This window comes from Schistocerca americana, chromosome 4, assembly GCF_021461395.2.
Source record: "Schistocerca americana isolate TAMUIC-IGC-003095 chromosome 4, iqSchAmer2.1, whole genome shotgun sequence".
NCBI classification, from domain to species: domain Eukaryota; kingdom Metazoa; phylum Arthropoda; class Insecta; order Orthoptera; family Acrididae; genus Schistocerca; species Schistocerca americana.
In genome coordinates this window covers 533,831,215-533,846,203 of record NC_060122.1, presented here as the reverse complement: position 1 = coordinate 533,846,203, position 14,989 = coordinate 533,831,215, and the positions used below count along the sequence as shown (strand labels likewise).

At 39.2% G+C, this 14,989-nt stretch overlaps 1 protein-coding gene across 1 annotated transcript in view; it reads left to right on the top strand.

Moving 5' to 3' along the window:
• The window catches only part of LOC124612995 (activator of 90 kDa heat shock protein ATPase homolog 1-like), a 98,499-nt gene that overhangs the window by 35,670 nt on the left and 47,840 nt on the right, over positions 1-14,989 (top strand). The window contains exons 5-8 of the mRNA XM_047141545.1: positions 8,496-8,616; positions 10,716-10,822; positions 10,911-11,036; positions 11,114-11,215. Coding sequence (XP_046997501.1) covers positions 8,496-8,616; positions 10,716-10,822; positions 10,911-11,036; positions 11,114-11,215 — 456 coding nt within the window. The remainder of the gene's footprint in view (positions 1-8,495; positions 8,617-10,715; positions 10,823-10,910; positions 11,037-11,113; positions 11,216-14,989) is intronic.

Here is a 14,989-nt window from a genome sequence, read left to right as displayed (position 1 = left end):
AAGATGTAAATTCTCTCTTTGTTTTCTGCCATTCACACACCAAATACACTTGAGTGCTCGGTAGAGTTTCCTCTTTTGCATGACATCCAACCCAGGTTTCATAGCAAACAAAGAAAAGTGCATTATGCTGCTATTTTTGTATGAATGCGTGATCAGTCCCTTTCCAAAGACATCCTTAATCACAAGAAAATGATATGTCTTTCCATAATACCACATTTGGTTCAAATATTTGTTCACTGAAAAGGAGATATCATTCAAACAACATTAAGAGCAAAAATTACTTCTGTGATAATGTCCTCTACTGCTTCTGTGCTAATGTCCTCTACCTGTCATTGAAGAGATTGTTCTACCTGTCATTGAAGAGATTGTTGTGTGCTTGATGAATATAGGAATATTATACCAGGTGTTTATAATTAAACTGATGGTGTTCTGAGTGCTGCAGCATGATCCGTGTACATAGCAGGATGCTGACACATCGTAGTTATGTTCATTAATCGATGTGCTTGTGTCATATACTGAAAAAAAAAGTTCCTCTTTATGCCAATGAGTGAAAATGTGGTGCTGCAAGCAATCAAAATGTGAAATGTTTCCTGCTTTGACATCAATATGCTGTCTGTCACGTGGCAGTGCGTGTTGATTTCTTTTGTGAAGTGACAGTTGTCATAAAAGATTAAGAAGATTGAAGTTTTTTGTATGAAACTCAGTGGCTGTTGAGAAGAAAGTAAAATTGTGGTAAAGTTATTTTATCAGAATGGCAGCAATAGCAGTGCTGAATTGTGGGAATATAGCTAACAGAAACAGCTGTGAAGAGCCTCCATCTCAATAAATAGGCTAAAGAATATGACCAAGAAATTTGAAGAAACAAGTGATCTAAGTGGTGCAGCAGGAAGAGGGAGGCAGCCCATTCCCGTAGCAGTTGATCATGAAGTTGCTGTAGCTGTAGCCGACCACGCAGCACATGCCTCAAATTCTGCAGTCAGTGCTCAGGCTGTGTCATGGGAATTGTCTCTCCCCTGATCAACAATCAATAAGATTTTGTGGCATATTTTACACTGGTGTCCCAAACAAATTCAGAATGTGCACCAAATGAAGAGCCAAGGTAACGTACAGCACCGTAATTTTTCTCTGTGTTTTCTGTTATGCGTGGAGATGGGTGACTTGTGGATGAGAATATTCTTTGGCTAGATGAGGCACATTTTACTCTGAATGGTGCCTGAATGGATGAAGTCGCATATGAGGTTCTACTCTGCCACATGTTCTGCAGGAACATGCATTTCAGTCAGCTTATGTAACTATGACAAGCTCCTTCATTCTTGGCCCATTTTTCTTCGAGGAGATGACACCTCAGGGGTGTGTTAGGTGTACTGTGATGTCAGAATGTTAAAAGGACCTCCTTGTGCAGCACATCTTCAGCTTTGCAAGAATGCAACTTGCTCCATACCACTAGTTACACACAAGATAGGGTGACACCACATGTTGCTTTTCAGGTGAAAGATTTGCTTCGAGAAACCTTCGGTAATGACCACATCATCTCTAGGCAATTTCAAAATGTGTATCTTCTAGGTTACCCGAGTTAAATCCATTTGACTTCTGGTTGTGGAGATATCTGAAAGATCGTATCTCATGGATGTATCCATATTCTTCCTGATCTGAAGGACAGAAAAGACAACATATCACTCTGATTATACTGGATGTGCTGCGAGCAACTGTCAACCATTGCCATGTTACAGATGCAGCACATTGCTGAGTTGGCAGGCCATATTGACCACATGTTGTAACTTGTGACCATATCCTAATAAACATGCCAGAGCCACCATTATCATGTGTTTGACCTCCCCTTTTTGTGCATCTACACCACATTCTGACTGCTTACAGTGCCATATTTTCACACGGTGGCAGAAAGTGGAACTACTATTTTTTTTTCAGTATACTCCACAAGCTCACCAATTAATGAACATACCTACAATGTTTCAGTGTCCTGAGATGTATACAATCCCACTGCACTAAGAACACATCAGTTTAATTTAACCACTTGGTACAATTCCCAATGCACCACTCCTGTAGGGATCATGAAGACAAGATTAGATTAACTGCAGCATACACAGAGACATTTAAAGCCATTCTTCCAATTCGCCACATGTGAATGGAATAACAAGAAGCCCCAGTATCTGGTACCATGGGCAGTACCCTCTGCCAAGCACTTCACAGTGGTTTCCAGAGTATAGATGTAGATGAAGAAACTTTATTATATTGAAATTCTGACTTGCAGTTTCAATTCAGATGTTTTCTGTAAATCACTGTGTGATCAGCGATCTCAGAAACATTTTGTTAACATACAAGCTGACTGATCCTCAGTTATTTGTTAAGGAATATGATGGAGAATGTGAACAAATCTTACCTTGCAACAATCTTTGTGAAAGCTTAATGTGGCTGGTTCCCTTTATTCGCTATTTATTGGAAACTAGTGGGTCAGTTGCCAATAAACTAATGAAAGTAATCATTCTGTAATATTTGGTACCCTTATGAAGCTATTTTTAAGTGATATATAGTGAAATTTTACGTCACCATCTGCAACCCCTAATGCAACCATTAATCATGTACATGATATTGGTTTCATTAGGTATGAATACATAACAAGTAAGCACATTTAGATAGCACACATGAGTGACAAGTATACATAACACGATAAAGAATATTAAGAACTGCGTAGAGAAATCAAGGGAACAAGAATATATAAAACAATATGCTACTGATAGTAATATACAGCTTCCCATTTAACCAAAATAAGTTGTCAGTACATTAACTTTGCACATTGACATTAATTGTTACCTCTGTTATGTTTTATTTAAATAATCATTAACTTGTACGCTTCTCTTCTAATACCTTTATATTGCACTTGAAATGTATAATCAACTACGTTACCCCGTTCAATAGTTTGACAGTGTACCCCGTTCAATAGTCTGACAGTTACCTGGGGCATAGATTCTATATGTCAAGTTTAAATTACATACTGCACAATGAGCCAAACAGAGATCCCTACATGCTTTCAATTGCATTGAGAAATCCAGAATGGAATAATGACAATATTATGAAAAGATAGATTGCTGTTGACCATATAGCGGAGATGTTGAGTTGCAGACTGGCACAACAAAAAGACTGCAGAAAAAGTCAGCTTTAGGCCAAAAGGTCTTCTTGTTAATTAGCAACATACACACACACATTCACACAAATGCAACTCACACACACATGACCACTATCTTTGGCTGTTGAGGCCATTCACACAGACAGACAGCTTGTTGGTTGTTGTGCCCACACAGAACAGAGCACAGTGGTTGCGACTTAGCTTTAGATCACATGACTGAATTCAAAGGTAGCCCTGCCTTTGATGGATAGGTGACACTTGTGACCAGACTGGAGTAGGTGGTGGTGGGGAGATGTATGGGACAGGAATTGCATCTAGATCTGTTACAGGAATATGAATCATGAGGCAAGGAGTTTGGAGCAGGTGTTGTGTTGGGCTGGACAAGGATACTGTGTAGGTCGTGGTGGGGAAATATCACTGTGTGAGTGACTGGTGGGAAGAAGAGCAGGTAGGACATTCCTCATTTCATGATCAGAGTTATTTGAAACCTTGATTCAGTTGTTCTATACCTGGGTGGTATTGAATCACAAGGGAATTGCTCCTTGAAGTGGAGGTATTGTTCTGTCCATATCAAATCTAGCATCCACCAGCAATACTTCCACTTCGACAGTTGCCACCCATTCCATGCAAAGAAGTCCCTACTACACAGCGTAGCCACCTGTAGCCATCAGATCTATATTGACAGGAAGCCCCTCTCAAGACCTTCAAAGACTGTATTTACCATCCCATCCCTTGTGCATTATCTTTCCAATCACACACCACCTCCCAAAGTCTAACCATCCAGCCACAGAAGAGCATTCCCCTCATGACTCAGTACCACCCAGGACTGGAACAACTGGATCACATTCTCCGCTATTGTTTCAACTAACTCTTGCTGTGCCCTGAGATGAGAAATGTCCTGCCTACTCTCCTTCCCATCTCTCCCACAGTGGTATTCCTCTGCCTACCAAACCTACATGATATCCTCATCCATCCATGCACAGCCTCTGTTCCTAACACCTGTAATAGACAGATGCAAGACATGTCCTATACATCCTACCAAACCACCTGCTCCAGTCCAGTCACAAGCATCATCTATCCGATCAAAGGCAGGGATATCTGTGAAACCAGTCATGTGACCTACAAGCTAAGCTACGACCAGTGTGCTGCATTCTATGTGGACACAACAGCCAACAAGCTATCTGTTTGCATGAATGGCCAGTGACAAACTGTGGCCAAGAAACAGCTGGACCATCCACTTGCTAAGCACACTGCATATCTCAATGTTCTTCATTTCAGGGACTGCTTCACAGCCTGTGCATCTGGGTTCTTTTCACCAACACCAGATTTTCTGAAATTTACATGTGGGAACTCTCGCTGCAATGTATCCTACCTTCCTGCAACTCTCCTGGCCTCAAGCTTTGTTAGTCATTGTCCTTCACCCACCTATCCCCTTCCCTGTTCCCACTACAGCACCACACAGCCTCCTATTTCACCAGTGCACCCACAGTCTTATTTCTCTCCTTTTCTAACCCCCCCCCCCCCCTTTCTCGTCTAACCTCCCGACTGCACCTAGCTGCCCTATCCTCTCTCCTCATTGTCCATGTATGCCTTCACAAGCAGCACCTTACCAACCCCCATCCTACCCTGCTATCCCTCCTCCTCTCCAGCCCAGCATCCTCCTTATCCACACCACCCAGATTGCTTCTCCCATCATGCATCATGCATAGCTGCTCACAGTCTGGCCTCAGTAGACACAGACAGTGATCTTGTGTGTGTGAGTTGCATTTTCATGTGTGTGTGTGTGCGTGTGTTGTCTGATACAGAAGAAGGCCTTTTGCCTGGAAGCAGTGTTCCTGTCGTGCCTGTTTGTGACTCAATATTTCCACTGTACTCTACTGTATGGCCATTAACAGTCTATGCTTTTCATAATATTGTCAGTTGCATTGGAGAATTTGAGTTGAAAAGGACAATTTGGAACTCCTAAAACAATTCAGCCACATGTGTGCTTAGAATCATTGCAGATCTTAGGAAGAGACATATGGAATAATGTTCGGGGGCAACGTCTACTGCGTTTAAATTAAGTTGCGACTTTTAAGAGTTCAGTACAGAGCAGGTGGAGGGAAGCATAGTTGCCAGCATGTGACGCACGCGTCAGCCGGTGACCACAGTAGGAGGCCAAGCCTACTCAGCATGGAACCCATTGCCTCTACAGTGTGAACAGCAAGCAGAGCAAACCGGTCGATCTGTGATCTTTCTCAACCGATTTTAAGGAAACTATTTGGTACTAATCCTCATTCTCGCATATCTTATAGTTTAATTCGTCAGCTTCTTGCTGAACCACCTGCCATTTTGTTAATGGTCATAGTTATTGTGATATTTCGATAGTAGATAAACTACTGCAAGAAATTCTTAGTTTGCGGTGACAAATAAGTATCACTATGAATTTGTGTTTCGTGCATATTAGGTTTCATGTTGCTGCATACTAAATGTAGGTAATAAATTGAATTATTCTTTAAACTTGGAAGGATATCACTGTCTGTTTCCAATCTCGAGAAAATGGACTGCATTTAAATCTCTGTTATGAATGCATGCGTCAGTGGGGGGGAGGGGGGGGGGGGGATCATAAATTCCTTGTATTCCACAAATGGTCAGAGACATCAAAGCGAGATTTCAGCAAATGATAACGCGCAAAGACAAAAGTGTTTTGCCATATGTTTAATAGGTGGAACTTCCATATCTACCATGGTATTTAAGCAGCTACAGATTTTTTCAATGAAATGATGTAATTATTGAGGGCCTTCGGCTGCCGATGAAACGAGAACTGCTGTGGGATTTGTAACAATATAAGTGAAGAAGTTAAAAGTTTATTTTTACACTGAGAATGGGCTGCTTCATAAATTATTGACCTGACTTGCACTCAATTGTTAGTTTAACAGTATACTGTTTCAGGATTCTGTCACAATTTCAATTGCATTAGAATGTTAGTGAGAAGAATATTTCTAATCTCTGCTATTTCTGTAATGTTTCTAATCTCTGCTACTTCTGGACAAAAGAAGCACATTTGAACATGGCAACTAGAGAAGTTACGTATTCTTCAAAACTTGTCACAATCCTTCATGAATAGATGTCTCCTCAACTACCTTCTTGGTATGATTCGAAACTCAAGACCAATCTTGTCATGTAACATTTGTGGTGGCTTCTTTTGTCAATGTTTGAATCTCAATGAGTGTAAATTTCTTGTTTTTTTGCCACATTACTTTTCACTTCTGCCTATGTACTCTGTCACTTTTAAATGAGGAACCCTGATTAAACTATTCCCTTTACCGTTAGCCAGTTTGTATACACGTTAGCGTGAAGTTTTCACTTGTACAGCCCTACAAGTATCATTAAATTTGCCTTACACTTGCTACATTCAAGTTTATCACATGGAACATGAACAAAATATCCGTTTTCCTCCAGTGCAGTCTTGGAGCTTTGTGTATCACAACAGCGTGGTATGGTGTTTTTTCCATTATTGTTGTCGAATTCTGAGGAATGTTTTGCATCAGAATGTTCTTGGATGACACTTTTATTGCAAATCTCATATTCAGACGTACTGTACTGTTGTTATTAATGCAACGTCCGCACAATATACTTGTTCATAATACCTGACAACTACAGACTACCTCATTGCCAGAAAACACGACTTTACAATGAGAGCTGACGAACGACTATTTATTCCTGGTATGGCAACAGGGGTGCTTTACCAGCCAAACCTCTTGCGGCACGGTAGGGAAAGCCGGCTCACCTTTGGTGTTACCTGGGCAACCGCGTTACGTCTCCTTCTGGTCAGCCGAACATCAAAAGTCACAACTAATTTTAAACACACTATAATCTTTAATAGAGAAAGTATTCTTTGCTCAGAAATGTGCTGTAAGAATAATATGTTGTGCTCATCCACAACCATCTTGTAGACATCTGATTAAGTAGTTGTGCATTCTGACTACTGTTTTATGGTATATGTATTCCTTCAGGAAATTTGTTGTAAATAATCTTCTACAGTTCAAAGTGAACAGTGGTGTACATAATTACACAGAAGAAGGAAAAATGACATTCATTACTCCACATCGAGGTTGTCTTTAGCACAAAAGGGGTGCACAGTGTTGCAACAAAATTTTTTGATCACTTTCCCAGTGGTATAAAATGTGTGACAGAGAATAAAATAAAATTTGAAAACAAACTTGAGAAAGAGTCGTGTTGACTACTCCTTCTATTCCATGGAAGAATTTCTATTATTGTAATGTGTGAAAGGTGGTGAGTTTGAATTGCTAACTTACATATGTATATCTATGTTTTCTTTTTGTAAAAAAGTGACAGTTTAGAAATGTTCACAATCTAACCAAGTGTACAATTAATTTGTAAATGTAAAATGACTCATTCCACATCATTACAATTTATTGCGAAAATGTTCCAGAACATGACACCACCTAACTTACTAATATATCACAGGTTTCTTCCTATTCTTTCATATATCCACTGAGGCTCTACTATGATGCTATGCAGCTAGCACACATGGGAGAATGGATGGGTTATCCACAGAATTGTGTTGGTACATTTGGTAGTCCTCTGACTTGAAAAGGCAGAGATCCATGCTCGTGTCTCAGTCTGGCACAGTTTTACCAGCCTTATGTAATCACTGCAATTCATACTTTAGAAATACTGAGAGACTTGTTTCTAAACAAAAATCTTGCCAGTATGGTTACTTAATGCGCCCATCATTGTGTTTGTGCAACGTTGTGTGCTTGAGTGAATGAACTCATGAGCCGAGAGTATTTCAGGGCTTAATTTTGGCTGGAATCGTGTTCTGCTATTTCCAAGGGAATTTTTTGAACTCAGTGGAAGAAGTCATAGTAGCCACATATTAAATCACAACTTAACTAAAATTTGCTACTGCACCACCTCAGTTGAATGTAACAATGTGTGACTAACGTGATGCAAAGGGCAGGGGCATGGGATGAGGTTGTGGCAGGGGCATGGGATGAGGTTGTGTGTGTGTGTGTATGTGTGTGGTTTAAGAGGTTTGTATTCTGGCACCTAAAATTTTAAAAATAAGCACTGGAGTATCTGGTATATCCCATTTGGACATCTAGCTATATACTCACACTAGAACACTGTAACAATGTTTCTACTAGTCCATTTGCAGAAATTTTCTTAATTTCCTTGCCAAACTTGTGGTAATCATATCCATATATTCCTAAGCATGACTAAATCAAACTTAGAAACAAGCATTACAACAAAAATATATGGAGTCTGTTGAAAGTAAATTATACATATGGAAAAAGTCAAATCAGTTATAAAAATTATGTGTTACTGCACATCACCTTATTTGCAGGTTGACTTGACTGTTAGCACACCCAGTCCTGAAGCTGATAGATTGAAAGACATTATCATGAAAGATGCAAGAGAACTTATTAGACTTAAGTTAGCAAATTATGTAAAAACATTAAAAGAGGGTAAGCTTCCATTATTTAGAGCAAATTTTTGTTGTTGTTGTTGGTGGTGGTTGTGGTGGTGGTGGTGGTGCGTGTGTGCACTTGCGCGTGTGCATGTGTGTGTGTGTGTGTGTGTGTGTGTGCTTGTAGTAGTATTAGTAGTAGTAATAGTAGTAGTAGTAGTAGTAGTAGTAGTAGTTGTTGTTGTTGTTGTTGTCGCTGTTGTATCTTTGTTGATCCTTTGATCATTTTGTACAATGATGTGGACAGGCCATTTTAAATAGGTATAAAATATACACTATTAGATAATATAACGTGGAAACGAACTTTTTTCTCAGTTACATTCTAAAACATGATATCTGTGTGTTCTGTTTCACATCTCATAAAAGATTTATCCATGTAATTTTGCTCACCCACAGGACCGGTTCGACAACATTATTCCACAAAAGTGACTTATCATTTGACGCCCCCCTTCTCCCTTGCACACTTTGACTGACATCAGTTTTCGGTACTTATTGTGATACACACTGTATACAAATCTTGTACTTGGGTGTCCTTCTCAGCTTGACACTCCAGGTGGCCATTACTAATTGTGATGCATCTTCTATAGGAAACTTACAAGTGTGGCATCTCTGGCTCCCTCCCCAACTTGGTACCCCAAGCAGCAACTTGAGTCAATTGAATCTCAAACTGGCCCGACTCACCAAATTGCTGGTCTTTGTCCTGGTTACAACAGCTTTTTGGTACTGAATTGCCTAAACAATCAAAACAGTGTAACAGGAACAGAAAGATTCTGGTATTAGCAACTTTTTCAACTCTTTCTCAAACATTCTGTATGTTCTCTTTACTTCTGCAGGCAATGCATTGTAGATCATTTTAGGTTTATGTAGCATGCTTTATTTGATATAGGGCTTTGCTATGTACATTTTGATGAAAATTATTACTACTTCTAGTTTCATAATTGTGAACTTGGCTGTTTAATACTGAAAATTCCCTGATTCCTGTGAGGTACCACATAAGGGCACAACCCCCCACCCTACCCATCCCCATGCACACACATGCTACTGTCATTCCAAAACATTTTAAGATATAAGTATATTTGCTCAACATTTTGTTCAGTTGGGCATCATTTTTTTCCCTATGTTAACCAAATGCTTAGATACTTTGTGTGAGATGTTTGTTCACTGCTACAATCCAATGATTATAGTATTACACGGCTTACTGTTTTAAATCTTATATCTCTAAACCTTATCCACATCATTTTTTCTTGATTACCACTATGCAGTTGTGTCTCAACCATCATCCTGCTTCATCTGTTATCACAGTGACCTTCTGGTGTAAATCACATTCTTTGTGTTCTTTAATAGAAGTGCTAGAGCCATCTGTGAACAACACTAGCTTCTGTGGTGACAAGTCGTGTGTAGATCATTTATAAAAATTATGAATATTGTAATGTGTAACTAACTTTCATGTATTCTGAAAAGTAATTTTAATTTTCATGATATATTTCTACCACCTGTTACACGCCAGAAAGATACATCCTAAACCCAGTTGTAGGTCACTCCGCAGACACTATATTAATATAATTTCCTGAGAAGCATGTCATGATCTACCAGATCAGAGGCTATAGATAGGTGTAGAAATAGTTTGCAAGTTTAATTAATCTTAATTTACAGCCTTCAGCAATTGCTTCTAGAAGTCAGAGACAATTGTTTGTATATATCTGTATTTTCCTTACACCAATTTGAGGATTAACTAGTTTTTTTTTTAAATTTTTATTCAAAAAGTTAGAGATAATCTTTGATGCACGACTCTTTCAGTAATTTTAGAAGATCTTGATAATCTGCTTTATACATTTTTGCATCTTGTATATCGTTCTTTATTGTGAAGTAACTTTTTAATAACTGTTTTAGATTTTTTTTTAATGTCATTATTCTGAATGATACATTGAATATATCAGTTAGCTGAGAGCCTATTTTGCTTGAACTTTGTTTAATGCCTCTATCCAAGATACCACCGGGACTATATGAATTTTTATTTCTTACTTTTGTAGTTGTGTTTCTTGCTTATGTTACAGTCACTGGATACAGAGTAACTTGCCTTTTGTGATTATTTTCCAGATTTCAGCAAAGGCATGATTTTGGCGAGGAAGAGTGAAGGAATGAGTGAAACTAAGACAACAAAGACTGGTGACACTGAAAGGTTATCTCAAGTACTTTTTGAGAAAGTAAGAAGCGAAATTTCACATCCATGCTTTTCATGAGTTCATATAGAATGATAATTTTTTTGCATTAAATTCTATCTTATTTTCTTAGGTTCCAGTATCAAAAAGTGAACAAGAAGTCAAGCAATTAAAAACTGTCAAAACTGGAACCCTAACTATGACAATTAAACTTCAATGCACTAAGGAAGAATTTTATTGTGCTCTTACAAATAAAGAGGTAATCAGTGCCATAATAATATTAAAATGTTTATATTACAAGGAAGGTAGATTCTGTCACAGCTGATATGTTTTCAGATGGTGGAAGCTTTCACTAAAAGTGGTGTTAAAATGGATGTAGAACCTGGTGGGACGTTTGAGTTACTCAGAGGAAATATAAGTGGACAATTCTTGGAGCTGGTATGAAACTTTGACAATGTTATTACTTTATTTGTCCCAGATGGGTAATATGAGTCTTGTTTTCCTTGCATTCATTTGTATAGTGCTGTGAAAGATCTATCAGTTCCAATAAGAGCTGTCATTCAGTTTTGATGAAGTACCATACGTTTCATTAGATTAAATCCAAGGATGCTAATTACCAATAAAATTGGGCTATCAATTAGTTGTAAACAAACTGATAATAGTTCATGCTTTTATATGCAACATTCACTTATGTGGTAGGGTGTATTACACTTAAGGCACACTGATGTGTGGTATGTGGCAGTGGCCTTTCTGTGACATGGAAAGCTGGGCTACAACAGTTTTGTGTCAGAAGCAGATGTTGTCTGATGTTTATGCAAAGAACTGATAGAGCTGTCAGCAGTAGGAAGCTTAGAAATCATGATCACTACAGAGCAAACTGAACTGATGAAGTTCACGTAAATCTAAAATGCTCTTATAAAGAAGAACATGTGTACACACACAAACACACACACACACACACACACACACACATGCAGGTAAGCCTGTGCCCTTGAATGAATTCAGTGGGGGCGATAGTGTAGGGGAAGGGGAAACTGTTGGGTAGAGAGTGACGAAACACTGGGTTAATGGAGACTGAGGCCAGGAGGATAACTGGAGTGAAGGATGTGTTAGTGATTTGTGGTTTATCTTTTTATCTGAGGCAAATACTTGACATACTCCAAATAGTGCTGTAGGATACAGAGTTGTGTGTTCCCAGTGTGCCACAGCACATAATATGATGTAAATGCTACATGTTTGCAGTCCCACTGGATCATTGGCTGAGCTAATTGAATGTCTGACAGTATGTGGTGGTCAGAAAATTGTTTTGACATTGAGTTTTTCGCAGACTCTTTGCAATATCAGCTGTTGGTTGTCTTACGTATAAAGAGAGAACAGCCACAAAAATGCAGGATATTACCACAAACAAATTAAATTAAAAAATGTGTGCAACAGTGTCTGTATTAAAAGTGCCCAGCTCTTAAATGGGCCTCCAACGAATTACAGAGGCAAACCTTGATCACAAAACAAGAGGTTGTATTGTCAAAAAAATCCACCATCCCAATCTGATCAGCCAGAACATTATGACTACCTACCTAATAGCCAGTACGTCTGTGTTTGGCGTGGATAATAGCAGTGACACGCATGGCATGGAAGCAATGAGGCCTTGGTAGGTCACTGGGGGTAGTTGGCATCACATCTGCACACACAAGTCACATAATTCCTGTAAATTCCGGGGAGAGGGGCAGTGAGTTCAATCACATCCCACATGTGTTCGATCGGGTTCACATCTGGCGAGTTGAGCACCCAGCACATTAATTGAAACTCATCACTGTATTTCTTGACCCATTCCATGACACTCCTGGCCTTGTGACAGGATGCATTATCTTGTTGAAATATGCCGCTACCACCGGGAATCATGATCATCACGAAGAAGTGTAAGTGGTGTGCAACCAATGTACAATGCTTGTTGGCCATCATGGTGCCTTGCAGAACTTCCACTGGACCCATGGATTCGCATGTGAATATTCCCCAGAGTGTAATGGAGCTGCTGCTAGCTTGACTCTGTCCTGCCACACAGGTGTCAAGGAGCTGTTCCCCTGGAAGACGACAGCATGATGAAGAATGTATCGGGATTCATCAGAACATGCAATATTCTGCCACTGTGCCAGTGCCCAGTGTTGATGGTCAAGTGGCCCAGTCATAGATACCAATGTCAGGGTGTTAACATTGTCACATGGATGGGTCATCAGCTGTGAAGCCCCATTGTTAGGAGTGTTTGGTGCACTGTGTGTTAAGACACACTTGTACTTTGCCCAGCATTAAATCTGATTTTAGTTCTGCTACAGTTCACTGCCTGTCCTGTTATAAGAGTCTGGCTAGCCTACGGCATCTGATATCTGTAATGGGGGGTGGCTGCCCAACCCCATGACGTCTGGACGTGCTTTCACCAGCTGTTGAAGACACTCACCCCAACACTCCTCAAACACCTGAAAAATCATGCTGAATCTCCAGGCCAGCACAGTCTGCCCATGGTCAGACACAAATAGATTGTGTGTCTTCCCCATTCTGCACTCGAGCAGCACAATACTGATACTACATGCACTGTGTATGTGTCTGACTAGCAGCCATTCCTCACCAGGACAGGTTATATCAATAGTAGGTCGGTGGTCATAATGTTGTGGCTGATCAGTGTAAGCCATTTTACCAATAGTATGCTTTTGTTGTATGACTACAGAAACTGTATCTTACTCCGTTTGTTTGTGTGGCCATCTTCCGCAGCAGCTGTTAACATCCATTATTATAGGTTATCTGTCTTGAGCTGACTGTAGTGTAATTAAAAAAGAATTACACCAGACACACTTGGCTTTTATTTATAAAGCATCATCTGTGGCATTCTGTAAATTGGATACATACGTTTGTACATTTATGTTTTGATTCTTTTAAGTTAAAAGCAGTGTTTTCTTTATGAAGTTAGTCTGTAAGCTACTTGCGGTATTTCTTTACACAGTCTGTACCTTCCCCTCTTGCTAGCAGTGGTTGATGTCGATAGGCTTCATTTCACATCTTCAGTTTTTGACATTTTGCATTATTTCCTGTGGTGCACTATTTATAATTGACTTTCTTAACTGTTTTTCATTCATCACTGCTACAGTGTTTATGCCTATTCGTTTGTTTTCGTTCATGTTGTGAGTGTTGCCAACCTATGATTTTGTGTGTGTGTGTGTGTGTGTGTGTGTGTGTGTGTGTGTGTGTGTGTGTGAGAGAGAGAGAGAGAGAGAGAGAGAGAGAGAGAGAGAGAGAGAGTTAGTGAAATTGTCTTGTATGTAGATGGAGACGTGAGAGGGGTGGTGTTCCTTTTTTTTTCCTTCTTCTTTTTTTCCCCAGGCTTCTAGAGCTAATAGCGGAACACAATTATTTTCAGTTCAATAATGAATTCTATTTAAGAAGTGAAGGATTAACAATGGGATATTCATTGTCCAGAACCATAGCAAACATATTTATGAACCATGTGGAACAGATTATATTTAACAAAATAGTGTCAAATAGGTATAACATCCTCTACTGGATTAGATATATGGATGATATCTTGTGCTTGATAGATGAACCAAACAATAAAATTGACCAGTTACACACAGACATAAATTCTATTCATGATAAGATACATTTTACAATAGAGAAAGAGCAAAATAGACAGTTAAATTTCTGGGACATCACCATAGAGATTCAAAGCAACCAACACACATTTGCCGTATACCGAAAACGGACAACAACAGACACAGTTGTACACGAGACATCACAACATACCAATTTTCAAAAGCGGGCAGCACTTAGATACATGCTCCACAGGCTAAACACTGCACCATTAGATACAGACAATTACAAAAAAGAAATGAATACTATAATACAAATAGCCACAAATAATGGATACAAAGAGAACTTAGTAACAAAGCTGAATAATAAAATCAAGAAACAGAAAAGAACAAACACCCAACTGCCACCAACACATGGACAAAATCACACACAAAGAAATACACAAAATACAAGAATAGAAACAGCACAAAGTGTGAAAGAAACAGAAAGTAAAAGATGGTACACAATGACATGCAACCACAAATACACACACAGGATATCCAGTGTTTTAAAAAAAAACAAGGCTTAAAAATAGTACACCAAACCAACAACTCAATTCAGAAATACTTCCCAAAAACAATAGGAAAAACTGATCTGTAT